The following is a 20,833-nucleotide window of genomic DNA, read 5'->3' as shown; positions in this document are numbered from 1 at the left end:
CAGCACTGAGCAAGTCCCTTTTTGTTGCACAGTTGGGCTCTTACTAATTTTTCACAAATATAAAACTCCTATCTGACCATAATAAACATCCTTGTAGCAAAAGGTTTGTGTGCCTTCTTTGGCAATGAGAAGGTTTCTCGGTGTGAAACTGGATCGTGAACCACAGGGTGAAAAGGCAGGCACGTCCTCCTACCGCAGTCATAATTTTCAAACATACAGAAAAGTTATATTGGGGACAGGGGGACTCACACACACTCACCAGCTAGATAATATAACTGCTAACATTTGCTAAATTTGTTTTGTAAAAATCTAGCCATCCATCCATTTCTTTTTTTGTTTTTCCCCTGCATATCAAAGTAAGTATAGACATCAGTATGCTTTTGCATATAGGTCACTAGCTGGCAGCTATTGTGTTTTGGGTTTTTTATTTTTTAGTGTTTATTTATTTTTGAGAGAGAGGGAGACAGAGTGTGAGCGGGGGAGGGGCAGAGAGAAAGGGAGACGCAGAGTCCGAAACGGGCTCCAGGCTCTTAGCGGTCAGCACACAGCCTGACGTGGGGCTCGAACTCTTGAACGGTGAGATCCTGACCTGAGCCGAAGTCGGAGGCTCAGCCGACTGAGCCATGCAGGCACCCCAGGCCATTGTTTTTAATACTTTTAATCTTGGATGTTAAATTCCCTTTGGAATTATGTACTGATTTCCTTTTCTATCTGCTGTGGGTAAGAGTGTCTCTTTTCTCACAGCCTGGCCAACACTGGGTATTATCATTTTAAGGTGATTTATGTACTGCTTTGATTGAACTTTTTTCCCTCCCAAAGGTTCCCAGATTTCCCAGCTCTGTGTCCAGATGGTCTGTTAAAAAGCTGTGTCCTTTTTCAGCGCTTTAGGTATTTCTGGTGTCGCTTTGCAGGACCCAGGTGGGAAGGACTCAGCTGTTCCCTATGTCTGCCCCCTCCCTGGCAGTTCCTAGCTTGCTGAATGAGGGAGCAGGGCTGTGAAGTGGTCTGCCCGCTGCAGGAGGCTGACCATGGTCACTCCATGTGAGGAAACAGGCAAACTTTGAGACCAGAAGCCCTGGGACCCTGGAGGATGGAGGGGGTGGTGGGCAGGGCTAGACACACGTATGGAGGTGGAATCGGTGCCCCATGCACGCTTCCTCATCTACCAGGATGGGGTAATGCTTCCTAACATACGGGACCCGCAAGCTGCTCCAAGAACCCCTCATCAGCCTTTCTTTTTCCTCCTCATTCTGCGTCAGCCCTTGGTTCCCCGATGAGCCAGACACCGTCCTGCCTCTCGTGTGATTTCTGTGGGTCAGGAATGTGGGAGCAGTTGGGCTGGGGGTCTCTGGCTCAGGGACTCTCATGAGGTTGAAGTCAAGGGCAGCGGTCATCTGAGGGTTTGACTGGGGATGCGGAATCTACTTCCGAAGTGGTTCTCTCGTGTGGCTGTAGACTGAGGGCCTCGGATTCCCTCCACAGGGGTCTCCCCGTAGGCCTGCTTGGGCAGCCTCACAGCATGGTAGCTGGCTTCCCCCAGCACCATCTAAGAGAGGAAACTGCTACTGTTTCTGCCCTGGCTTTGGAAGTCACGCCCTGTCATTCCTGCCTTATGTTCTTGGGCTCGGAGACCAACTCTGATTCGTTGTGGGAGGGGACCACGCCAGGGTGTGAATGACAGGGGCCAGGAGCATTGGGGTCCATCCTTGAGCTCCTACCACACTGAACAACCTTAGCAGATGAACTTCGCCTTTCTGGGCCTCAGTCTCCTCCTCTGTCAAATGGGTGCATGAGGTAATTCCTGTGAACACTTAGAATGGCATTGGGAACTCAGTTTTGCTCTCGGTAAATATTAGCCACCGTCATCGTTGCCTGCTTAGTCCTCAGTGGCAGGGGCCATACTTAGTCTCTGTACCCAGTGCCTGGCCCTGAGCAAGTACTCTCTGAATGTTGGAGTGAATAAGCGACTGAATGAATGCACGAATGAATGAACAAATGAACAGCCATAAGGACTGGGAATCCAGGGTAGAAAGAGATGTGTGTCAGCTGTATCATCAGAAATGCTTTCATAAAAAAACCTTCTCAAGTGAGGCCCTTTCATCAGCATCTAGCAAATATTTATTCAAAACTGAGGTAACGTGGGTGGGGGAAGGCGTTTGGGAGGCAGTCAGACCTATCAAGGTATCAGTCTTGGACTCGGCGTTCGAACAATAAATATTTATTGAACTCCAACTCTGGGCTAGGTGCCCCGTCACACCCAGCAAAAACAGGGGGGTCGGAACAGCCTCCGTCCGTGCCCTGGTGGTATCTTTGCTGTGTGACTTTGGGCAGGTGAATCTACGTCCCTGAGCCTGCATCTGCTCACCTGCAGAATGGGGGCATGGGTCCCCTCCGGAGGGAGAAAGCTCCTTCAACAAGTGTGCCTCCCGTCTGTTAGCCATCCCAGCTGTAGCAGGTCCTTTCCTGACAAACACCCCCTCCGGTCTCCGTCTTGTCTGCATCCCCCACTGACTACTCCAGCTCCGCAAGGGTTAAAACCCAGGCGCTCATGTGACCCAGTGTAAACCATGAATCATTCCCATTGCTCCCGGTGCAGAACCTCCCGCCCAGGATGGGGCAGATGCTGTACCCCGGGGTTGCCATGGCAACCCCGCCTGCACTGAAATACAGCCCAGCCCAGTTCCTTCCTTGGGGGACCTTGGGGCTGTTTCACCTGGCTGGGTGTTGCTTTCCAGGGAGGGAGGGAGGGAGCGAGAGAAAGCTGGAGAGGAGAGAGAGAGACAGACACAGAGCCGAGCTTGGGGACAAACAAGTGGAACTTGAGACGCGGGGAGGGAGCAGAAGAACCTGACCGAGAAACAGGCCACCAGAGGGAGACAGACCGACAGCTCGAGAGCTGAGGAGGTCCCGAGATGCTGCCTGTCACCCCAGAGGCAGTTTCCCAACTGTCCCAACCTTCCCGGGGCTGCCAGATCTCCAACAGCCACGCGCCGGGACGCACACACGTGCAGCCCGCAGTGAGGGCACAGGGCGGGTAGGCTGTTGGCACGTGAAGTCACCGTCAGCCCCGAGGGACGGTGAGCGAGTTGGGACTTGGGGGAGAAAAAAAATGGGGGCGGACGTCAGCTCCCTGGGCGGCCGCCTCCCCGAGGCCCCTCCTGCATTCCTGGGCAGCGAAGCCCCTCGCTAAGACGGGGACTGATGTCATCCTGGGCTGCCGAGCCAGGAGAGAGCCAGGGGACCCGGGGGCCCTGGAGGCTGGCTCCGGAAGTGAGCTAGCTGCCTGCCGGCTGGCAGGTTTGGAGTCAGTCTCTGGCCAGAGGACGAAAAAACCTGAATGGTATGGGTCAGGTGAGCAGGGTCCGGCTGGGGGCAGTGGCAGTGGCAGGTGGCCTGCCCACCTGGTCCTTCCAGTGTGCGCTCGGGAGGGGCCGCCTCCCCGAGGGACAGTGAGCACTGGGGTGCCCAGGGCCACCGCCTCTTCCTCCCCCACCTCGCGGGGACCGTCACACCCTGGAGTGAGTGCTGCTAGATTTCCCCAAGCTCCCGGTCACAGCCGATGCAGCCCGTGAGTGCCGCCGGGGCTGAAGCTGGGACCGCCCAGCGTGTTGACTTTACAACCGGGGTGGGTGGACTCCCAGCCTGACCCTGACCTGCCTCCGAATTCTCAGCGAGACCCGCAGGTGCTGCCGGCTGCTGGCTCAGCGATGGTTATTTACTCCTGGTTTGGCTGAGGAGAGCTGCCAGCTTTTCTGTCCAAGCGAGCCCAGAACTTGCAGGAGCAGAAAGTAGAAAGAGGGAGAGGACCGTGGCATTGCAATCGCTTTCTCCCTCGCTCACCTCCTTCCTCCCCTCCTCCGGCCCCATGGATTACCTGGGAGACAAACTTACGGTGGCCCAAACCCACATGACCCAGTGGATGGGCACTGTGAGGAGGTCCTTCCAGGAAGCCCTCAACTTAGTGACCACCACGGTGGGCCACGAGCGGGCGAGTGGAGAGCCCGCCAGCCGGACCCCCTTCAAGCGCACCTCCTCCTTCCGACACCTGGCCTCCCGGAGTCGGGAATCTTTCCGGCGTCTCTCCGCCCGCAGCCAACAGAGATTTTCTTCCCTGAGGAAAAGGCAGACGGACTCCGAGCCACCAGACCTTGTAAGCTTATTACGTTGTTGTTTTTTTTTTTTTTTTTTTTTTTTGTAAAATATTAAAGCAACAGTAAAAACTCCTCCCCTCCCGTGCTCCCCCATAGTAGGGGAGGGGGGTCCCCCTAGATCCAACCAGGGAAGTTGCCTCTTCCAGAATCATTGTCAATCAAGCCCGGCCGCTTCCTGTTCCCCGTGCCTGGGAGAGAGACAGCGGTGGTGCTGATTCCCCTGACGGTGGAGTCACTCTGTCTCCTGAAGCGGTCAGGAAATGTGTCCCCAACCGGGGAAAAATGAGGACGGGGCCGGCACATGAGTCGGACCCACTGTGCCAGTTGATTTATCTGTAAGTGACGACACTCTGGCCCCAGACACGAATGCTGGAGCCCCCCTACTTTTAGGGGGGACTAGTTAGCACCTGCTTCAACTCCTCTGGGCCTCCCAGCATGGCCGAGTGTCCGTGTCACGTGCAGGTTGGGTTTGTGGCTTTGGTTGTGTTGCCATCCAAGCAGAATCGTGAAGTCGTCTCTGACTGTCCAGGGAGACCCGAGGTGGTGGGCAAGTGCACCTGCTGGCCCGTGAGCCTGGGGCGCGCTGTGGGTCCTGGGGCTCTGTCGTCTCTCACTCAGGCAAGCTCGGTGGGATTTAGGAGACCAGGGTGGAATGACTTCCAATGATTACATTGGAGGTAATGCTAGAGGATGGTGCCGAATCGATCTCAGGGAACTCAGTGATGACCGAGAGAGGCGGGACCAGGGCCCAGAGAGGGAAAGGCACTCTCCCGGGGTAGCACAGTGAGTGAGCGGTGAAGCCAGGGCCAGGATCTCGGGCTCCGATGCCACCCCGTCCACTCCAGGCTCTCTCTAGCTAAGCCCCTCCTTTTTTTCCTCTGGGCCTTCCTGATCACTTCAGGGACGCCCACCTGACTGACTGAACTCAAAGAGAGGGCTTTGTGTTTTCACGAGGGAGCCTTCTGACACCTGACCGTGTCAGCTCAGCTCAGAGGGGCCTGAGGGCGGGTGAAGGGCTGGGCCGGCTGCTTCTCTGGGCTCGGCATGGTACACGCAGATGGCACGTTGCCCCAGCATTGGGGGATGGTGCCACGGGGGGCACACCAGGCTCTGGGCTGGCCCTCTGCACACTCGAGGTCACTGGAAGCTCACAGCTGTCCTGACTGGTGCAGGGACTCAGCATCCCCCAGAGAGGTGTGGTGACTCTCCCAGGGTCACACAGCTACAGGAGCAGTCAGATGGAAACACACGGGTCCCGTTAATATGACATGTTCTCTTGTGGGTCTGTGCTGCTTTGTAGCCCTGGGATCAGTGGGGCCTGAATTTGGGACATTTCCTCGCAGCCACCCACTGGAAGGGGTTCCTTGGGCCAGGGGGGAAAGGCCTCTTATTCATTCTTTCTGTCTCTCTGTCTCTGTCTCTGTCTCTGTCTCTGTCTCTGTCTGTATGTGCATATCTCTGGCCTCTCTCCATCTCTCTCTGCCTGTCTCTGCCTCTCTCTTGTTCCCCTCTGTGGCAATGCAGTTAAGGGCACGGGGTTTGGTCATACATTCAGCTCTCCCGCCCTGGGAGTCGTATGACCCTGGGGGTTGAATCCCCCGGGCCTGGATAACGAACGTGTCGGCACCACTCTGTGGCCTCCCCACCCCCCCACCCCCACCCCCCAGCCTGCTGAAGGAATGAATGAAGTCAGGCTCTGCCTCCTCTGCTCACTGTTGCGTCACGGTGCCTGCAAGCGGTGTAAATGCGTGCTAAATAACTCCGGGCTCTGGGTTCCTGCCCATTTAGCATCTGGCGTCTACCGAGTGGTGAGCACCAGCCGCACCGGGGTTGAGAGCTTGAATCGGACTCGCCCACGTCCTGGTTGAGGGATTTTGATCCTTTACCAGGCCTCAGTTTCCTCCCCTGTCAAATGGGGTGAACCACGGCATTGTGTGGAGGTTCAGACGAGCACCCGGCACCGTGCTGGGAGCCGAGGGTGTCCACGCGCTTGTAAATTGCCTTCTCCCCGTTGGACGCAGTGATCTCAGGGTGTTCTGACTCGGCAGGGTGAGGGCAGAGCTGAGATGGGGGCCCAGGCGGTCACAGAGGGCGGGATTTGAATCCCGGCTCTGCCACTTCCCAGCTGGACTCTTCCCTTCTCTGTGCCTCAGCTTTCTCGTCTGTGAAATGGGGATTATCATCACTTCATGTTTCCATTCCCCATTATTACCGTTTGCGGGCGTGGACGTGCCTATAAATGTGGGACGCGTGCGGCCATGCCTGGCGTGTGGTGTGTGTGCCTTCAGCTTCCGCTGTCGCCGTTGCGACAACCAGACCTTTTCTCTCCGGCCATCCCTTCAAAGATTCCCGGTGAACCGGAAAATCCACACACACCCCTTTTACTCCGGGACCTCACTTACGTATTTGTTTTATAGGAGGAAACGTTTTAAAGCCACACAGACGATGACTTAAGAGTTTGGGGACGAGGGCCGTATCCGTGCTGGGGTGGGGAGGGGAGCGGGATTTTGGTCTTCGCCACTTGAACTTGTACGTGACTTATCTAAAAAGTCTGTTCAGTTCCAAGTCCTGCCTCGGGCTCAAATTTACTCAGAGCACTCTGGAAGAATCTATCACAGGCCTAAAGTAACCCTCAAAGGCGTGCCCCGAAATGTTTTCTAAAGCCAGCCTTGAAATAATTTGCTAATGGCTTGCCTCTGTGTCCAAGGAATAAAAGGGGGAAAGAGGGAAAAACAAACGCATTGTCTCCGAGCGACAAAGGCAGGAAGAGGCACGTTTGTGCTGCAGCCCAGTGTGAGCCTGAGAACGAAGCCCAGCAGACGAGATGGACTCCAAGTAGAGGCCAGACAGAAAGTTCCAGAACCCAGGAACAATGGCAGTGCCACAGAGGCTGAAGCTGAAAGAAAAGCGGGAAGCAGGGGGTCTCCAAGGTCATAGGAAACTACACAGAGGGCTTTGGAACGGGACAGACTTGAGATCGAGTCTCAGGTCTTGCACGAGCTGGCCCAGTGATCTTGGGCAAGTTAAATCACCTCCTTTAGCCTCAGCATCCTCATCTGTAAAATGGGGATTTGCCTGGGACTCATCTGGTAGGTGGTCCAGCAGGAGACAGTTAAGTAAGAACCAGCACGACCCTGGCGTCTGTTAAGCGCCTGGGATACGGGAAGTGCCTAACAAGTGTGCATCTCATGTCACTCTGGGAGCTCAGGGGTGGTGTTCGGACTCTGTGGGGGTAAGTCCCACCCGCCCAGATGGCCAGACTGGTTGCTTTAGGAAAGAATAAGAATCTGGCTGGCGTTCCACGGGCATTTGCCGTGTGCCAGGCTCTGCGCTCAGCATGAGGTATATATCATGTGTGTATCTTCATTCATTCACTCACATGTTCAGTCCACCTGTGGTTTACTGGGCACACCCCAGGGTGCGGGCACCGGGGAGATGGCTGAGAACAGACACACACAACTGCTGCCTTCCTAAAGGTGCTTTCCAAGGGGGCAGATGATAAAACGTATCAGCACATGACTGTATGATAGATGTGCTGGAAAAGAGGGAACTATCTTAGGGTATCAAAGACCTGTGTCTAACATCAAACTGCTGCCGTATACCAGAGCTTCTCCATCTCACCACCATTGATGTCTTGGGCCAGGTAATTCCTTCGCTTGCGGGGAGGGAGCTGTCCCGTGAATTGTAGGATCATCCCTGGCCTCCCTGCCATGAGATGTCACTAGCACCCTCCCAGTCACGACAACCAAAAATGTCTCCAGACATTGCCAAGTGTCCCCTGTGGGCAAAATGGCATCCCCTTCCCTGGTTGAGAACCTGGCTGTATATAATTTGGTTTGGGGGGACTGTCAGTGCAGCCTGAGTGTTTCCCCAGTCACCAGAGTCGGGGGGAAAAAGGACAGGGATCTGACATCCATCGAGTACCTGCTACTTGCCAGAAACGGGGGATCGTTGAATCTGCACAACCACCCCCAGGGAAACTGGGGGAGGAGGGAATAGTCCCATATTTCATGGATGGGAAATCTGAAGCACAGAGAGGTCAGGTCACAGGCCTGGGGTCACACAGCTGGAATGGGTGGGTGAGGCTGGGACTCCAGCACTCCCGGCATGGGTCTGCCTCACAGGGCCCACGGCCCTGCCCTGGGGATCCACTGTTTGAGCACTGGTGCTGTGTGTTGAGCCCTCCAGCCGGAGGCTGAGTGGGAGTATTTAGTTCTGCATCAATTATGGAGTGAAATGGATGCTTAAAATATTCAGCAGAGCCCAGCGTCTCCCCACTCCACACAGGCACACACGCACACACGCGCGCGCACACACACACACTTTTTTAGCAAGTGGCAGGGATTTTGAAAGGAAAGGGCTGTTGGCGGCTGTCATCTTCAGAAGCCCCAATTTCATACATGCCTCGTTCATATTAGTTTCTTAAGGCTGTTGTAATAAATGGCCACCCACCTGGTGGCTGAAAACAAGGGAGATTTTCTCCTGAAGTCCCAGAGGCCAGAAGTCCCCAGTCCAGCGGTGGGCAGGCCACACCTCCCGCCTAGCCTCAGAGGAGCCACACCTCCCGCCTAGCCTCAGAGGAGGACCCCTCCCCTCCCTTGCAGCTTCTCCAGGTCTTCCTTGGCCTCTGAGGCTGCCTCTGTCTTCATGTGGCCTTGTCCTTTGTCTCTTATAAGGACACTTATCATTGGATTTAGGGCCCACCAGATAATCTAGCGTGATCTCGAGATCCTTAATTACACCTTCAAGGACCGTTTTTCCAAGTAAAGTCACATTCACAGGTGCCAGGGCTGGGATGTGGACGTATCCTTTTGGGGGCCATTATTCAACCTACTACCCCCTCGACATTCCGGCCCTTTCCCCTCCAGTCCATTTTCCATCCAGCAACCCAAGCGGTCAGATCATCCCCCTGCCTCGCCCTGGACTTAGAAAGCCCCAGCTTCTTACCGTGGCCTTCAGGGCCCTGTGGGATCTGGGATCTGCTGATGCCACCTGTGCTTCTTTTCCTCTTACTCGCTTGTTCTGTGTCCTCCGCTAGAAGGTAAAGTCTGTGAGGGGCGCCTGGGCGGGGGGAGGGGCGTCTCAGCCCGTGAAGCGTCCGACTCTTGATTTCGGTTCCGATCATGATCTCATGGTTGTGAGATTGAGCCCTGCATCTGGCTCTGCACTGACAGCACAGAGCCTGCCTGGGATTCTCTCTCTTTCTCCCTCTCTACCCCTCCCCCACTCATGCTATCTCTCTGTCTCAAAATAAGTAAATAAACATTAAAAAAAAAAAAAAAAAAAAAAAAAGAAGGTAAAGCCTGGGAGGCCCGGGGTCTTCAGCTGGCCCGGTTCACCTTGGTGTAGGAGCTTATGCTGAGTCTGCCTTCCCGAAATCCCCTCTCCTTCATTTTTGTGTTCCCTTGGTGGCACCGTCTCCCTTTGTGTGATCTCCGTATCACATATGGCTAAACTGAGGCCTGCTACACACCTTCTAGAAGTGGACACCAGGAGTCCAGCCCAGGGAGGTCTGGGGTTCTTCCCAGGACCCAGGGCCTGTGCCCTCATGGCTCCCCCTGCCTGGAGTACTCTTCCGCTCTCTTTACCTCTAGCCACCATTTATTGAGCACCTACTGTGTGCCAGGTACAGGTTTTTGGGGGGTTTTGTTGGTTTGTTTTTGTTTTTTATTTAAGAGAGAGAGTGCAAGTGGGGGAGGGACAGAGAGGGGGGGGACACAAGATGATCCAAAGCTGGCTCTGTGCTGACCGCAGCAAGCCTAACGCCGGGCTCAAACCCACCAACGGCGAGATCGTGGCCTGAGCCGAAGTCAGGCACTCAACCGACTGAGCCACCCAGGCGCCCCAGGCTTCCGGGGTTTTATGCTTCTCCTGAGACTGGCACGTAGGGGAGTAGGGTCCCGCTGTCATGATCCCTTGGTCCATCTCATGAGGCCAGTGCCAGTGCTGCCTGCCAGGGCACGTCCAGTGCCCCATCAGGTGCCCTGCTCTCAGGCTGCCCCTTAGGGCGTGGGGCTGGTGTGTTAGACTTAACTGCAGCCCCAGAAGCCAGCGTGAAGTGGCTGGCCGCACCCTCTCAGGGCTCCTTTTCACCCTCCAGGCAACGGAATGATGTCACCCTGAGAACAATGGCCCCTTCATGGATCCAGCGGGGCCAAAGGCTGAGGCCAAAACCAGGGCCTCTGGGAGAGACCTGGAGAGACGCGCAGGGCAGGATAAAGGGCTTGGCGGCTCCACAGGGCTCTGCTTGTGTGAAATAATGTTGATCCCTGCTCCCCTCCCTCCAACTAAGAAAGTGAGGTGTGCTGGTCTCATATTTGGAAAGTCTAGAAAAACTGAACAGAAACAAAATCAACCCATGATTCTAACATCAACGAGAACTGCTCTTGGCATTCAGATGCCTTTCCTTCCTGTCTTTTTTCTTCCCTCTCTCCAACCGAACTGCCAATCCTCTGTGTCTTTCTAACCTTTCAAGAATGCAGCAGGGTTTGTTTGTTTTTTTTAATGTTTATTTATATATTTTAAGAGACAGAGAGAGAGAGAGCACGTGCATGCGTGAGAGGGGGAGGGGCAGAGAGAGGGAGAGAGAGAATCCCAAGCAGGCTCCGCACCGTCACCGCAGAGCCTGATGCAGGGCTCGATCCCACGAACTGGGAGATCATGATCTGAGCCGAAATCAAGAGTTGGACACTCAGCCATCTGAACTGCTCAGGTGCTCCAAAAATGTAGCAGTTGTATGTATCTTTAGGGGAGAAAAAAAAAAAAAAACGTTGTCCATGGCCATGCAGCATGCTGCATGATTTATTAAGTGCCATGGCTGGACATGTGGGTCATTTCCCATTCTTGGCTATCAGGAGTGACTGCAGATGTGGATCGGTTTTGCCCTCTGTTGTCGTGACTTCAAGCCATCCCTGAGGTTTAAACACACCCACCCACTCCCTTTCTATCTCTGTGACCCGAGGGCCCCTCTGTTACTCTTACTTTTTCTGTCTTAGCGTTTTTGAATCTCACATGTTTTGTTCAGACAAGTGCCTCTAGCTTCCTCATCAGGAAGTCAAACATTTCAGGAAGGAACTCTGGATTGATACGTGTCACAGGGAGTGTTATATTTGGGGGTTTCATGAAGAATGGGGTCTTCAGCAAGGAGTCATCAAGATAGTTCCCTATGAGAGGAAATGACGTACTGAGTGAGTTACAGTGGTTTACTGGTAGATGCCTTACAACTGGGTCTTTGGGGGGTAGGGGGGGGAAGCCTGGATTTGTAGCATCTGCCTATTCCTGTGGTGGAAATACTCCCACCAGGGCCAAGCGCAAGCTACGGGCTCTCCGTCCCTGCACACGGAACTGGGAAAAGAAACTTGGTGCATCATCGTTACGTACAACTTACACCGTGAAGAGTCAGTATGCGGCAGTGACCCCAGGACCGTACTTAATAGTAAAAGGTGGGAAGTAGTGAGGGCCATTGATAAGATCTGACCGTTTGTTACCTGTGCTTTTGACACGGTTGGTTTCATGGCGTGTTCCTTCAGCTTAGTGGCCGCGTTGAACCAGTGGCTCGCAACTGACTCCTGACAATTTCGCAGTTGTCTCTGGGCAGCAGGGCAGGCCAGCTCCAGCACACCGCTGTCGGTGACGAGAGCGAGCTGTGGGGTCCCAGGGCTGTGGGGTGGAGTCCTGGTTCTGCCTGTCCGTCGCGATATGACTTTGGGGAGGCTACTTAGCCTCTTTATGCCTCCTCTTCTGTAAAATGGGACGATGGTACTACCTCACCCCATGGCTGTGGCGGAGATCGTATGGAGGTAACACACACAGATCGCCGCACAGCGCCCGCCGGGCACACGGGGGGAACTCGGGAGACGGCTGCTGTGAACGTCACCGTTGTAATTTGATTAGTGCTAATCACTTGCCTTGCAGGCAGGGCACAAACACACACGGGCGGCCTTCTGACGTTCACCATTGTGAGGTCGCCTCCCCCGCAGGACCAGGTCGGTGCGTGTGACCGGTAGAATACCGCCAAAGTGACAGCGTCACTAAGTTACAAAGACGCTGCAGCTCCCCTCTTGGTCACTCTTTCCCTTTTTGGAACATTCGCTCTGGGGGAAGCCAGCTGCCAAGCCTGGAGGATGCTGGGGCAGCCCCTCGGAGAGGCCCGCGTGGCCAAGGACAGAAGCCTCCAGTCAGCTGCCAGCGAGGAGGTGAAAGGTGCCATCAGCCACGTGGGCGAGCTTGGAAGTGGATCCTTCAGCCTGCGGGTGAGGCTGTGCCTCTGGTCAGCAGCTCACAAGACACCCTGAACCAGAACTATTCAGCTAAGCCCCTCCTAGATCCCTGACGTCCAGAAACCGTAAGAGATACCACGTGTTGGTTGATCCGGGCCAGTACGTCTTGGGGCTATTTGTTACATAGCAGTAAGTAGATAACGAATACTGGCTTCTTCTCTTTTATACCCACCACAACCGACGGTCTGAGAATGGCCAGGGAGTATTACTTAATCCTTCTTCGCACAGAGGAGTAAATTGGAGTGAGCCGAACTCAAGCGACCTGCCCAAGGCCTGTAATTTGGTAGCTTTCTGTGTTCCCAGTGGATGCTTTTCTCACCTCGTAGGTAGGCTCTTGCTCGTAAAGGAGGCTGCTCAGCCAGGCTGGGTTGAGGGTCCCAGGGGCTTGTGAGCAGCACACCCTTTTAGGAGTTGGCGCAAATCTCCTGGCAGGGGACGGAATCCATTTCTTGGATGCTAAGTGGTCCTCACCCGCATTTAACTCATCAAACATTCATCATAAAGGCTGAGCCATGCACAGCAGCGAGCTCTGTGCTCCGATTTGGGAGCGTAGTATGCAAGACTGGCTTTTTTCCAGCATCAGTGTCTAGGCCAGGGGAGCACTCCAGACTGCCCTGCTCCATGAAAGGGAGGATCCTAAAACATCTATTATTACTAGGAGTTAAACATTTCAAAGTCTGTGAACAAGTTGTTCAGTTTTTTAGAAAGTTTATTTATTTATTTTGAAAAAGAGAGTGTTGCACAAGTTGGGGAGGGGCAGAGAGAGAGAGAGAGAGAGAGAGAGAGAGAGAGAGAGAGGATCCCAAGCATGCTCCACACTGTCAACACAGAGCCAAACATGAGGCTCGAACCCACACACCGTGAGATCATGACCTGAGCTGAAACCAAGAGTCAGATGCTTAACTGACTGAGCCACCCAGGTGCCCCTATTTTGGTTTTTAAACATAAATGTGCTTATCCTTGGCTGCCTTTTCCTGATTAAGGAAAAAAAAAAAAAAACGGATGCAGGTAGAATTAGGTCAATCCAGTTAAGAGCTTTGCTCTCCTTTCAGGCATATCTGAGTTTGAATCCCGGCCTTGCCACTAACTAGCTATGGGACCTCAGACAGGTGACTTGACTTCTGTGAGCCTCAGTTTCCTTGCGAGGCACTTAGCACAGCACCTGGAAGCTAGGCGGTGTGTAATAACTATCAGCTGCTTTGCACTCCTGAGCTTGATGGATTTGTCAGGGTAGGTAGGGCATGTTATGCTGCGGTAACAGACCGCCAACCCTCAGCGGCCTTCACCCAAAATGCTTGTTTCTCGTGCGCACCAAGTCTACTGCTGGCCCAGCAGCTCTCTCCAGCTGCCACTTCTCCAGGCCGTTTGTGTCTTAGAGCAAGGCCATCTGGGAAAACGTGACGTCGGTGTAACCACGTCGGAGGGAAAAAGCTCGAGTGTCACTCCAAGGCATAGACTGTTGTTCCATTTCACAGGTGGGGAAATTAAGGCTTAAGGAGTAACACCTCTTGAGCACTTCCCATGTACCAGCCCCTGAACAAAGCACACTGTCTTATACTCTTGTGGCATGCACCTCCCCTCCCCGCTGTGAGGTAGGTGTTATTTTTTTGTTATCCCTGTTCTACAGATGATAAAACTGAGGCTTAGGGAGAAGGTGGGACGTACTTGCCCCGAGTCCCCAAGTTTACAGCCTGGACTCCAGCCCAGGTCTGCTGATGCCTCATTTCTTGTCCCTCCCGATCAAGACAAGGGATTGAAGGACGTGTTGTGCCTTTTGTGAGAGGTGCCATGATGTAGACCAGGGTTTCACATCACAGCGACCTCGACTCTTGGGGCTGGATCATTCTCTGTGGTGGGGGCTGTCTTGTGAATCGTGGGATGTTGGGCAGCACCCCTGGCCTGTATATAGTGTTTCCAGATTAAACAAAAAAAATTTTTAATGTTTATTTCTGAGAGAGGGAGAGAGAGAGAGAGCACTGAGCACGGGAGGGGCAGAGAGAGAGGGAGACACAGAATCGGAAGCAGGCTCCAGGCTCTGAGCTGTCAGCACAGAGCTCAAACCACAAACCACGAGATCACGACCTGAGCTGAAGTCAGACGCTTAACCGACCGAGCCACTCGGGCGCCCCTCATGTTTCCAGATTTTACCAAATGTCCCTTGGGGACAAAATCGCCCACCGTTGAGCACCACTGATATATGAATGGTAAGAACACAACATGGGAGCCAAGAGATGTGACTTGAGGTCCCTGCCAGGCCCCGGATAACCATGTGGCCTTAGCTGACAGACTCTGGGAGAAGCCAAGACGTTAGTAGGGCCTTGGAATTTCCTAACTTTTAGGTTTCCTAACTTTGACTCCTGGTGTAATTTTGGGCAGGTCTTTCTACTCTGATAAAGCATTTTTTTCCCCCTTTGGCTACGAAATGGAGCAGGTGGCATATACCAACAGAGGTGTTATGACACAACATGCTTGTCCGGTGCCCTGCATGGCTCTCGGCACACAGTCAGTGCCTTGTTGTCATTCTAGCTGTGACCTGTCACACGAGAGGCGGGCAGGGTCACACTCCCAGCATTTGAAGATATTTTCGTGGTCTGTTGAATTCCTGGTCCTGTGTCATCAGGCTCCACGTCCAAATATTTGCTTTCTGCCAAAGCCAGAAATTACCTGCCAGCCCACATTCCCGTCACTCACCAGCTTGATTTCTAGAAACGGCCCTTCCCTAGGCACACCTATAATTTGACATCTGTAATACCTCAGTTAGTGGCCAGAAGTCTGTTCTTTCTTCTTGGTAATTGCCTTCTGCTCCAGGGAAGGGGAGGGATAGATGTGGGGCTGTGTTGAGGCAGCTGCCCCCCCCCCCTCTGTGCCATCTGGGCAGGAAGCACCCGGAAGGCTCTAGAACCTCTGGTGCTCAGTTCAAAGAATATACCGAGGCAGCTGCCCTGGTAGATGATGGGTAAACAGAGTTTCGTTATCCATAAAAGTTTTTATATGAGCCCTGGAAGCAAGTGTAAACAGATCACTGAGGGACAGGACTTTGGCATTGATTTCCTCTTCCAAGAGCTGCTCCTGAGCTTTGGTTGTCACGACATCTAGATCATTCCACCCCACCCTTTTTGTGTTGGGGGAGCCAAAAAGCCCAGAGAGGGAAAGAGATCTACAGAAAGTCACACAGCAAGTCAGTGACAATCCAGACTGGAACTTGAGGTTCCAAATTCAAAGTTGGGGTATTCAGGGGCTATGCGGTTCTGAACCTTGATGTCCTTCAGAGCTGAGTGACAGACATTTACAGAGCTCCTATTGTCTGCAAAACTCTGTGTGAGGCATTAAAGGTCACGAGACGGTTCCTGCCTTTGGGGAGTTTTCCGAAAAGCGATTAAGAGGAGTATCCAAACCGTGCAGCCTTGAGCCCACCTCTTCTCTATGGCATCTGCTGTGGGCCTCAGTTTCCCTGTCTGTAGATGGAGGCTCCGGTGTGGCCTTTTGGGGGCCCTCCCAGGGGCAGCGGCCTAGATTCAAATACCCACTCCCCCATCTGCTAGCTGTGTGACTTTGCCCAAACCTCAGTTTCCCTGTCTGTAAACAGGGAATCGTAGTACTTAGGATGGCGAGAAATCCTTTGTAACAGGCGTAAAACGCCCAGCAGAGCACTTGGTGTGTGGTGAGTGCCTGATCGGTCACAGCTGGTAATCACATGTGCTTCACTGTCCCCGGCCTCCCTTTCCACCCACCTCCTCCTGGCCTTTGCACAAGCCAGTCCCCTGCCTGGGATGCCAAGATGGTGGCACGGGCTCCCTCGGAATTTTGAGGAGAGCTGGTGGGCCTGGCTCCCTGCCGCCCTCCCAGATTCCTTTGCTTGCACTTGGCTTCCCCACCCACCTCGCGGGACTCATCCCTCTGAGCCCCCCGCCCTCCCTGAGTTGCTACTTGATGAGGGGAGCATATTTGGTGGTTGGGTGGGGCTGGGGGTCATCCACAGCCACCGCTAATTAGGGAGAAAGTGGCTGCAAAGGGTTAATCAGAGGCATTCTGCTCTATAACCGAGGGAACAACAGTTGGAGGTTTTTCATATCCTACGCTGGAGATTTTTTTTTTCTTTCCTCATGCATAAATACGAGGCCTTTTGGGGGAGGGATGAAAAAAGGAACAGGCTGTCAGAGCCCTGCTTAATGAGTTTCCTAAGCTTTTCATATAATGCGGAGCCCCGTGGATTTTCAACAACTCTGTGCCATCAGTGGAAAAATGTAATCCCTCCAGGTTTCTGAGCCGAATCGTGGGGAAGAGTCGGTGCTGCTTCAGCGGCATCTGATGGCCGAGGCAGGTGGGGAGGTGGAGGAAACGCAGGGGTGGGACACTCAGGAAGGCTGGGTTCGAATCCTGGTGCTGCCCCTTCCTGTGTCTGGGGCCTTGACCTTTTTGAGCGGTGGTTTCTGCCCTTGCAAAAGGGGGCTAACAGTGAGGACCAAAGTCAGACTTTGACCGGCACCTTGAGCTGGCTCAGTGAGAAGGGTCTCGGGTGGGGATCTTACGGGTCTGAAGTAGGCCCCAGAATCTGCCTGTGTAGCAGGAGGCCCGGGTGGAGACAGCCACCCTCGAATGAACAGTTCCTTAAAGTGGGTCACTCAGTGGGAATGCAAGCTGGTGCAGCCACTCTGAAAAACAGTATGGAGGGTCCTCAAAAGACTAAAAATAGAACTACCCTACGACCCAGCGATTGCACCACTAGGCATTTATCCACGGGATACAGGTGTGCTGTTTCTAAGGGACACATGCACCCCATGTTTATAGCAGCACTATCAACAATAGCCAAAGTATGCAAAGGAGCCCAAATGTCCATCGATGGATGAAAGGATACCAGAAGATGTGGTATCTAGATACAATGGAGTATTCCTTGGCAATCAAAAAGAATGAAATCTTGCCATATGCAACTACATGGATGGAACTGGAGGGTACTATGTTAAGTGAAATTAGTCCGTCAGAGAAAGACAAATATCATATGACTTCACTCATAGGAGGGCTTTAAAATACAAAAAAGATGAACATAAAGGAAGGGAAACATAAATAATATAAAAACAGGGAGGGAGACAAAACATAAGAGACTCTTAAATATATAGAACAAACTGAGGGTTGCTTGGAGGGGTTGTGGGAGGGGGGATGGGCTAATTGGGTAAGGGGCATTAAGGAATCTCCTGAAATCATTGTTGCACTATATGCTGACTAACTTGGAGGGGAATTAAAAAAATAAAAGAAAAAAGTGGGTTACTCAGCAAACGTGCCGGCTACCTACTGTGTGCCAGGCATAGTTGGAGGCCCTGGGATACATCAGGGAACAAGACAGAGACAGTCCCTGCTCTCAAGGATAGTATGTGGTCACAGAAGGGCATGCTGTCTAACATCTTGTACTTAAATGAATGAATGAACAAATGCATGGGTTGTTAACACCCCTGTTCTTTTTTTTTAAGTTTATTTATTTTCAGAGAGAGAAAGAGAGTGCGCGCGCGCGCGCACACACACACACACACACACACACACACACACACACACACACGAGGGTGGGGGAGGGGCAGAGAGAGAGGGAGACCCAGGATCCCCATGCTGTCATCACAGACCCCGATGTGGGGGCTGGATTTCACGAGTTGTGAGATTGTGACCTGACCTGAGCTGAAACCAAGAGTCGGATGCTTAACCCACTGAGCCACCCAAGTGTCCCGTTAACACTCCTGATCTTGGAGGTGTTTCTGCACTTTCCTCCAAATTCTTCCCGGTGATTCTTACTAGACTGTAAAGCAACACTGAGAAGTATTTGCCCTTTCACGTCCCCAGAGCCCAGCACTCACCTGGAGCATTCTTGCTACTCGTAGATACCTGACAGACGGATGAATGAGTGAATGCATAGACCCATGAATGGGCTCTAAGCCCCTGAGTGGCCGCCAGCCAAATTCGTTGAGTGGACCACTTATAGGGCTCAGTAGGGCTGGGCTTTCTTGCCAGGAACAGTTTGGGAGGCTCAGGATGGCAAATCAGAGTTCTCTGGACAGCAAGCAGTGTCTTCCTCTTGGAGTCATGGCTGAGTCTGTGGACCACAGACTCGGGGGCCTATGCCTGTCGAGTCTCAGGAACTTGATTGTCAGACCTTGTCTTGAGCAGCCAGAGAAAGTCCAGCTTTATTCTCACTCAGCTCCCCTAGCCGGTACCCTCCAGGCCACTTGGGTTTTCTGTGGGTGCCCCTGCCCCATCTCTGGGTCCCATCCCCCATAAGCCATCTCTCTGGACCCCAAGATTCTCACAGTTACTCTGGGCTCACGGTCTTTGTTTATGTGGCCACGTGGGGTTGGAGTCAGACAGCCTTCCCCAGAGCTAATCTGGAATCCTTGCTGAACTAACAGGAGGTGTAGCCAGAGAAAGGTTTCTTATTAGCTGGTTTGGAGCCCACCTTCTGCTCATTTATTCAGCTAACCTGTTTTAAGAAGGTGCTATGGGGGCGCATGGGTGGCTCAGTCGGTTGAGTGCCTGACTTCGGCTCAGGTCATGATCTTGCAGTTCATGAGTTGAGCCCTGCATCAGGCTCGCTGCTGTCAGCACAGAGCCTGCTTCGGATCCTCTGTCCCCTTCTCTCTGTGCCCCTCCCCTGCCCTCTCTCTCTTTCCCTCTCTCTCTCAAAAATAAATAAACGTTAAAAAAAAAAAAAAAAAAGAACGTGCTGTGTTCCAGGCATGGGGCTGGCATGCATTCACTCTCTCCCTCTCTCTCTCTCAAAAATAAATAAACATTCAAAAAAAAAAAGAACATGCTGTGTTCCAGGCATGGGGCTGGCGTGCATTCATGTGCGTGACGTCAGTTTCCTCCCACGATCACCCTGACGAGTCTCCAAAGGAGGCACACACTTAGTGGCCGGGTCCCTGGCACGCTAAAGCTCGGGCTTCTCCCTGCTACTTTCTCCGCACCTCTGCTCCTGGAGCTGAGATGCTGAGGTGCTTTGCTGTGGCTCCCCCCGAAGAATGTAAGTGCTGTGAGGACAGCGGCCTCCCTTTGTTTCGTTGAGAGTCAGACAAGGCGAGTTAGATAAAGCACAGACTCTGGAGCCTGATGTGTCTGTTCAAATCCCAGCTTTGCAACCCTGTTCGCTGTGTGACAGATGCAACTTACTTCACAGCTCTGTGCCTCAGTGTGCTAATCTCAGAGGGGGATCGTATCAGTCCTTCATAGAGTTGTCGGGAGGATACATCGGCTGACACGTATCAAAGCACCTAGGGCCGTGCCTGGCACATAGCTGACTCTAACCGTGCTTAGTACTGGTACTAATATCATTCTATTCACTGTTGCAGGAATGTCATAAATTCGTAAAATATTATAAATATTTTGGAGGTATGATTTGTGTGCAGCAAAGGGCATATATCTTAAGTGTACAGTTTGATGAGTTTTGACAAATGCATCTGCCAGTGTAAGGACCCCACACCTCTATCAAGATCTAGAACATTCTCACCACCCCCCAGAAAATTATTTCAAGCGCCTTCCAATCATTCTGCCTTACCTGGCACTTAATAAAACTTCTTGAATGAATGAATGAGTAAATGAATGAATGAATGAAATCCATTTTTTTGATCCTAAACCTCTCTTTTATTTTTTAATGTTTATTTATTTTGAGAGAGAGAGAGCACGAGCAGGGGAGGGGCAGAGAGAGAGGGAGGGAGAATTCCAAGCAGGCTCCACACTGTCACAGCACATTCTCCTGGTGGTTTTCGCAGGGATGAGGGGACCGGGAGGTCCCCGCATGGCTCCGGCCCCCACACCTTACCCACCACACCCCAAATCCCAGTTACTCCTTGATCTTTGTAATAGATCGGACTAATGTGACATTGCTTTAAGAGATTTTCTAAACCTAAAAGAAGGAAAAGGAAAGTGGAAATTGGACACTGTGGTGCCCTCCAGTGCCCACCCTCAAGAGACGAGGAGACGTGCAAACAGGGCCAGCCTTGCGAGTGCTACACGGCGCTACAGGGGCAGGTGATGTTCTGAGTCTGGGCTGCTAATCCTGAGTTCTGAGTCTTCCACCCTGGTCCCGCTCTGGAGAGCTGAGACTAGGGGGCCTGCCCGCGGCCCAGCCCACATGATGCTCATTTAGGGATCGTGATGCACAGGAGCGCAGCCTGCACCTGCTACCTGGTTAGCCTGCAGGTCGTGCCTGATCCCCTGGGTCTCAGCCGGGTCCAGCTGCTTTGCTTCTAAGGAGGGCTTTGGTCCGGCCTTTCTCTGCCTGGCAGGCAGCCCAGGGCTGCTCATTCCCTCTGGAGAGGTGGTGATGAAGTCACCCTCCACGCCCCTGCGCTGTGTGGCTGGTCAGGTGAAGGGGCCATTTGTACCCGCTCAGGCTGATGTCATCCCAGGAAACCATTCAGCGCTGGG

At 53.1% G+C, this 20,833-nt stretch overlaps 1 protein-coding gene across 6 annotated transcripts in view; it reads left to right on the top strand.

Annotated features, from left to right (window-relative positions):
* The window catches only part of KIAA1671 (KIAA1671 ortholog), a 203,372-nt gene that overhangs the window by 127,997 nt on the left and 54,542 nt on the right, over positions 1-20,833 (top strand). Inside the window, exon 1 of one of the 6 annotated variants that reach the window (XM_047827393.1) lies at positions 2,799-4,150. The exons of the other annotated variants lie outside the window; for them this stretch is intronic. Coding sequence (XP_047683349.1) covers positions 3,866-4,150 — 285 coding nt within the window. The 5' untranslated portion in view covers positions 2,799-3,865. Of the gene's footprint in view, positions 1-2,798; positions 4,151-20,833 lie in introns of those variants that run through there. 6 annotated transcript variants of the gene reach the window in all.

The sequence above is a fragment of the Prionailurus viverrinus genome, chromosome D3 (assembly GCF_022837055.1).
Source record: "Prionailurus viverrinus isolate Anna chromosome D3, UM_Priviv_1.0, whole genome shotgun sequence".
Classification (NCBI taxonomy): Eukaryota; Metazoa; Chordata; class Mammalia; order Carnivora; family Felidae; genus Prionailurus; species Prionailurus viverrinus.
Note: the sequence above shows the minus strand (reverse complement) of the source record. Positions and strands in the feature narration are given on the sequence as shown.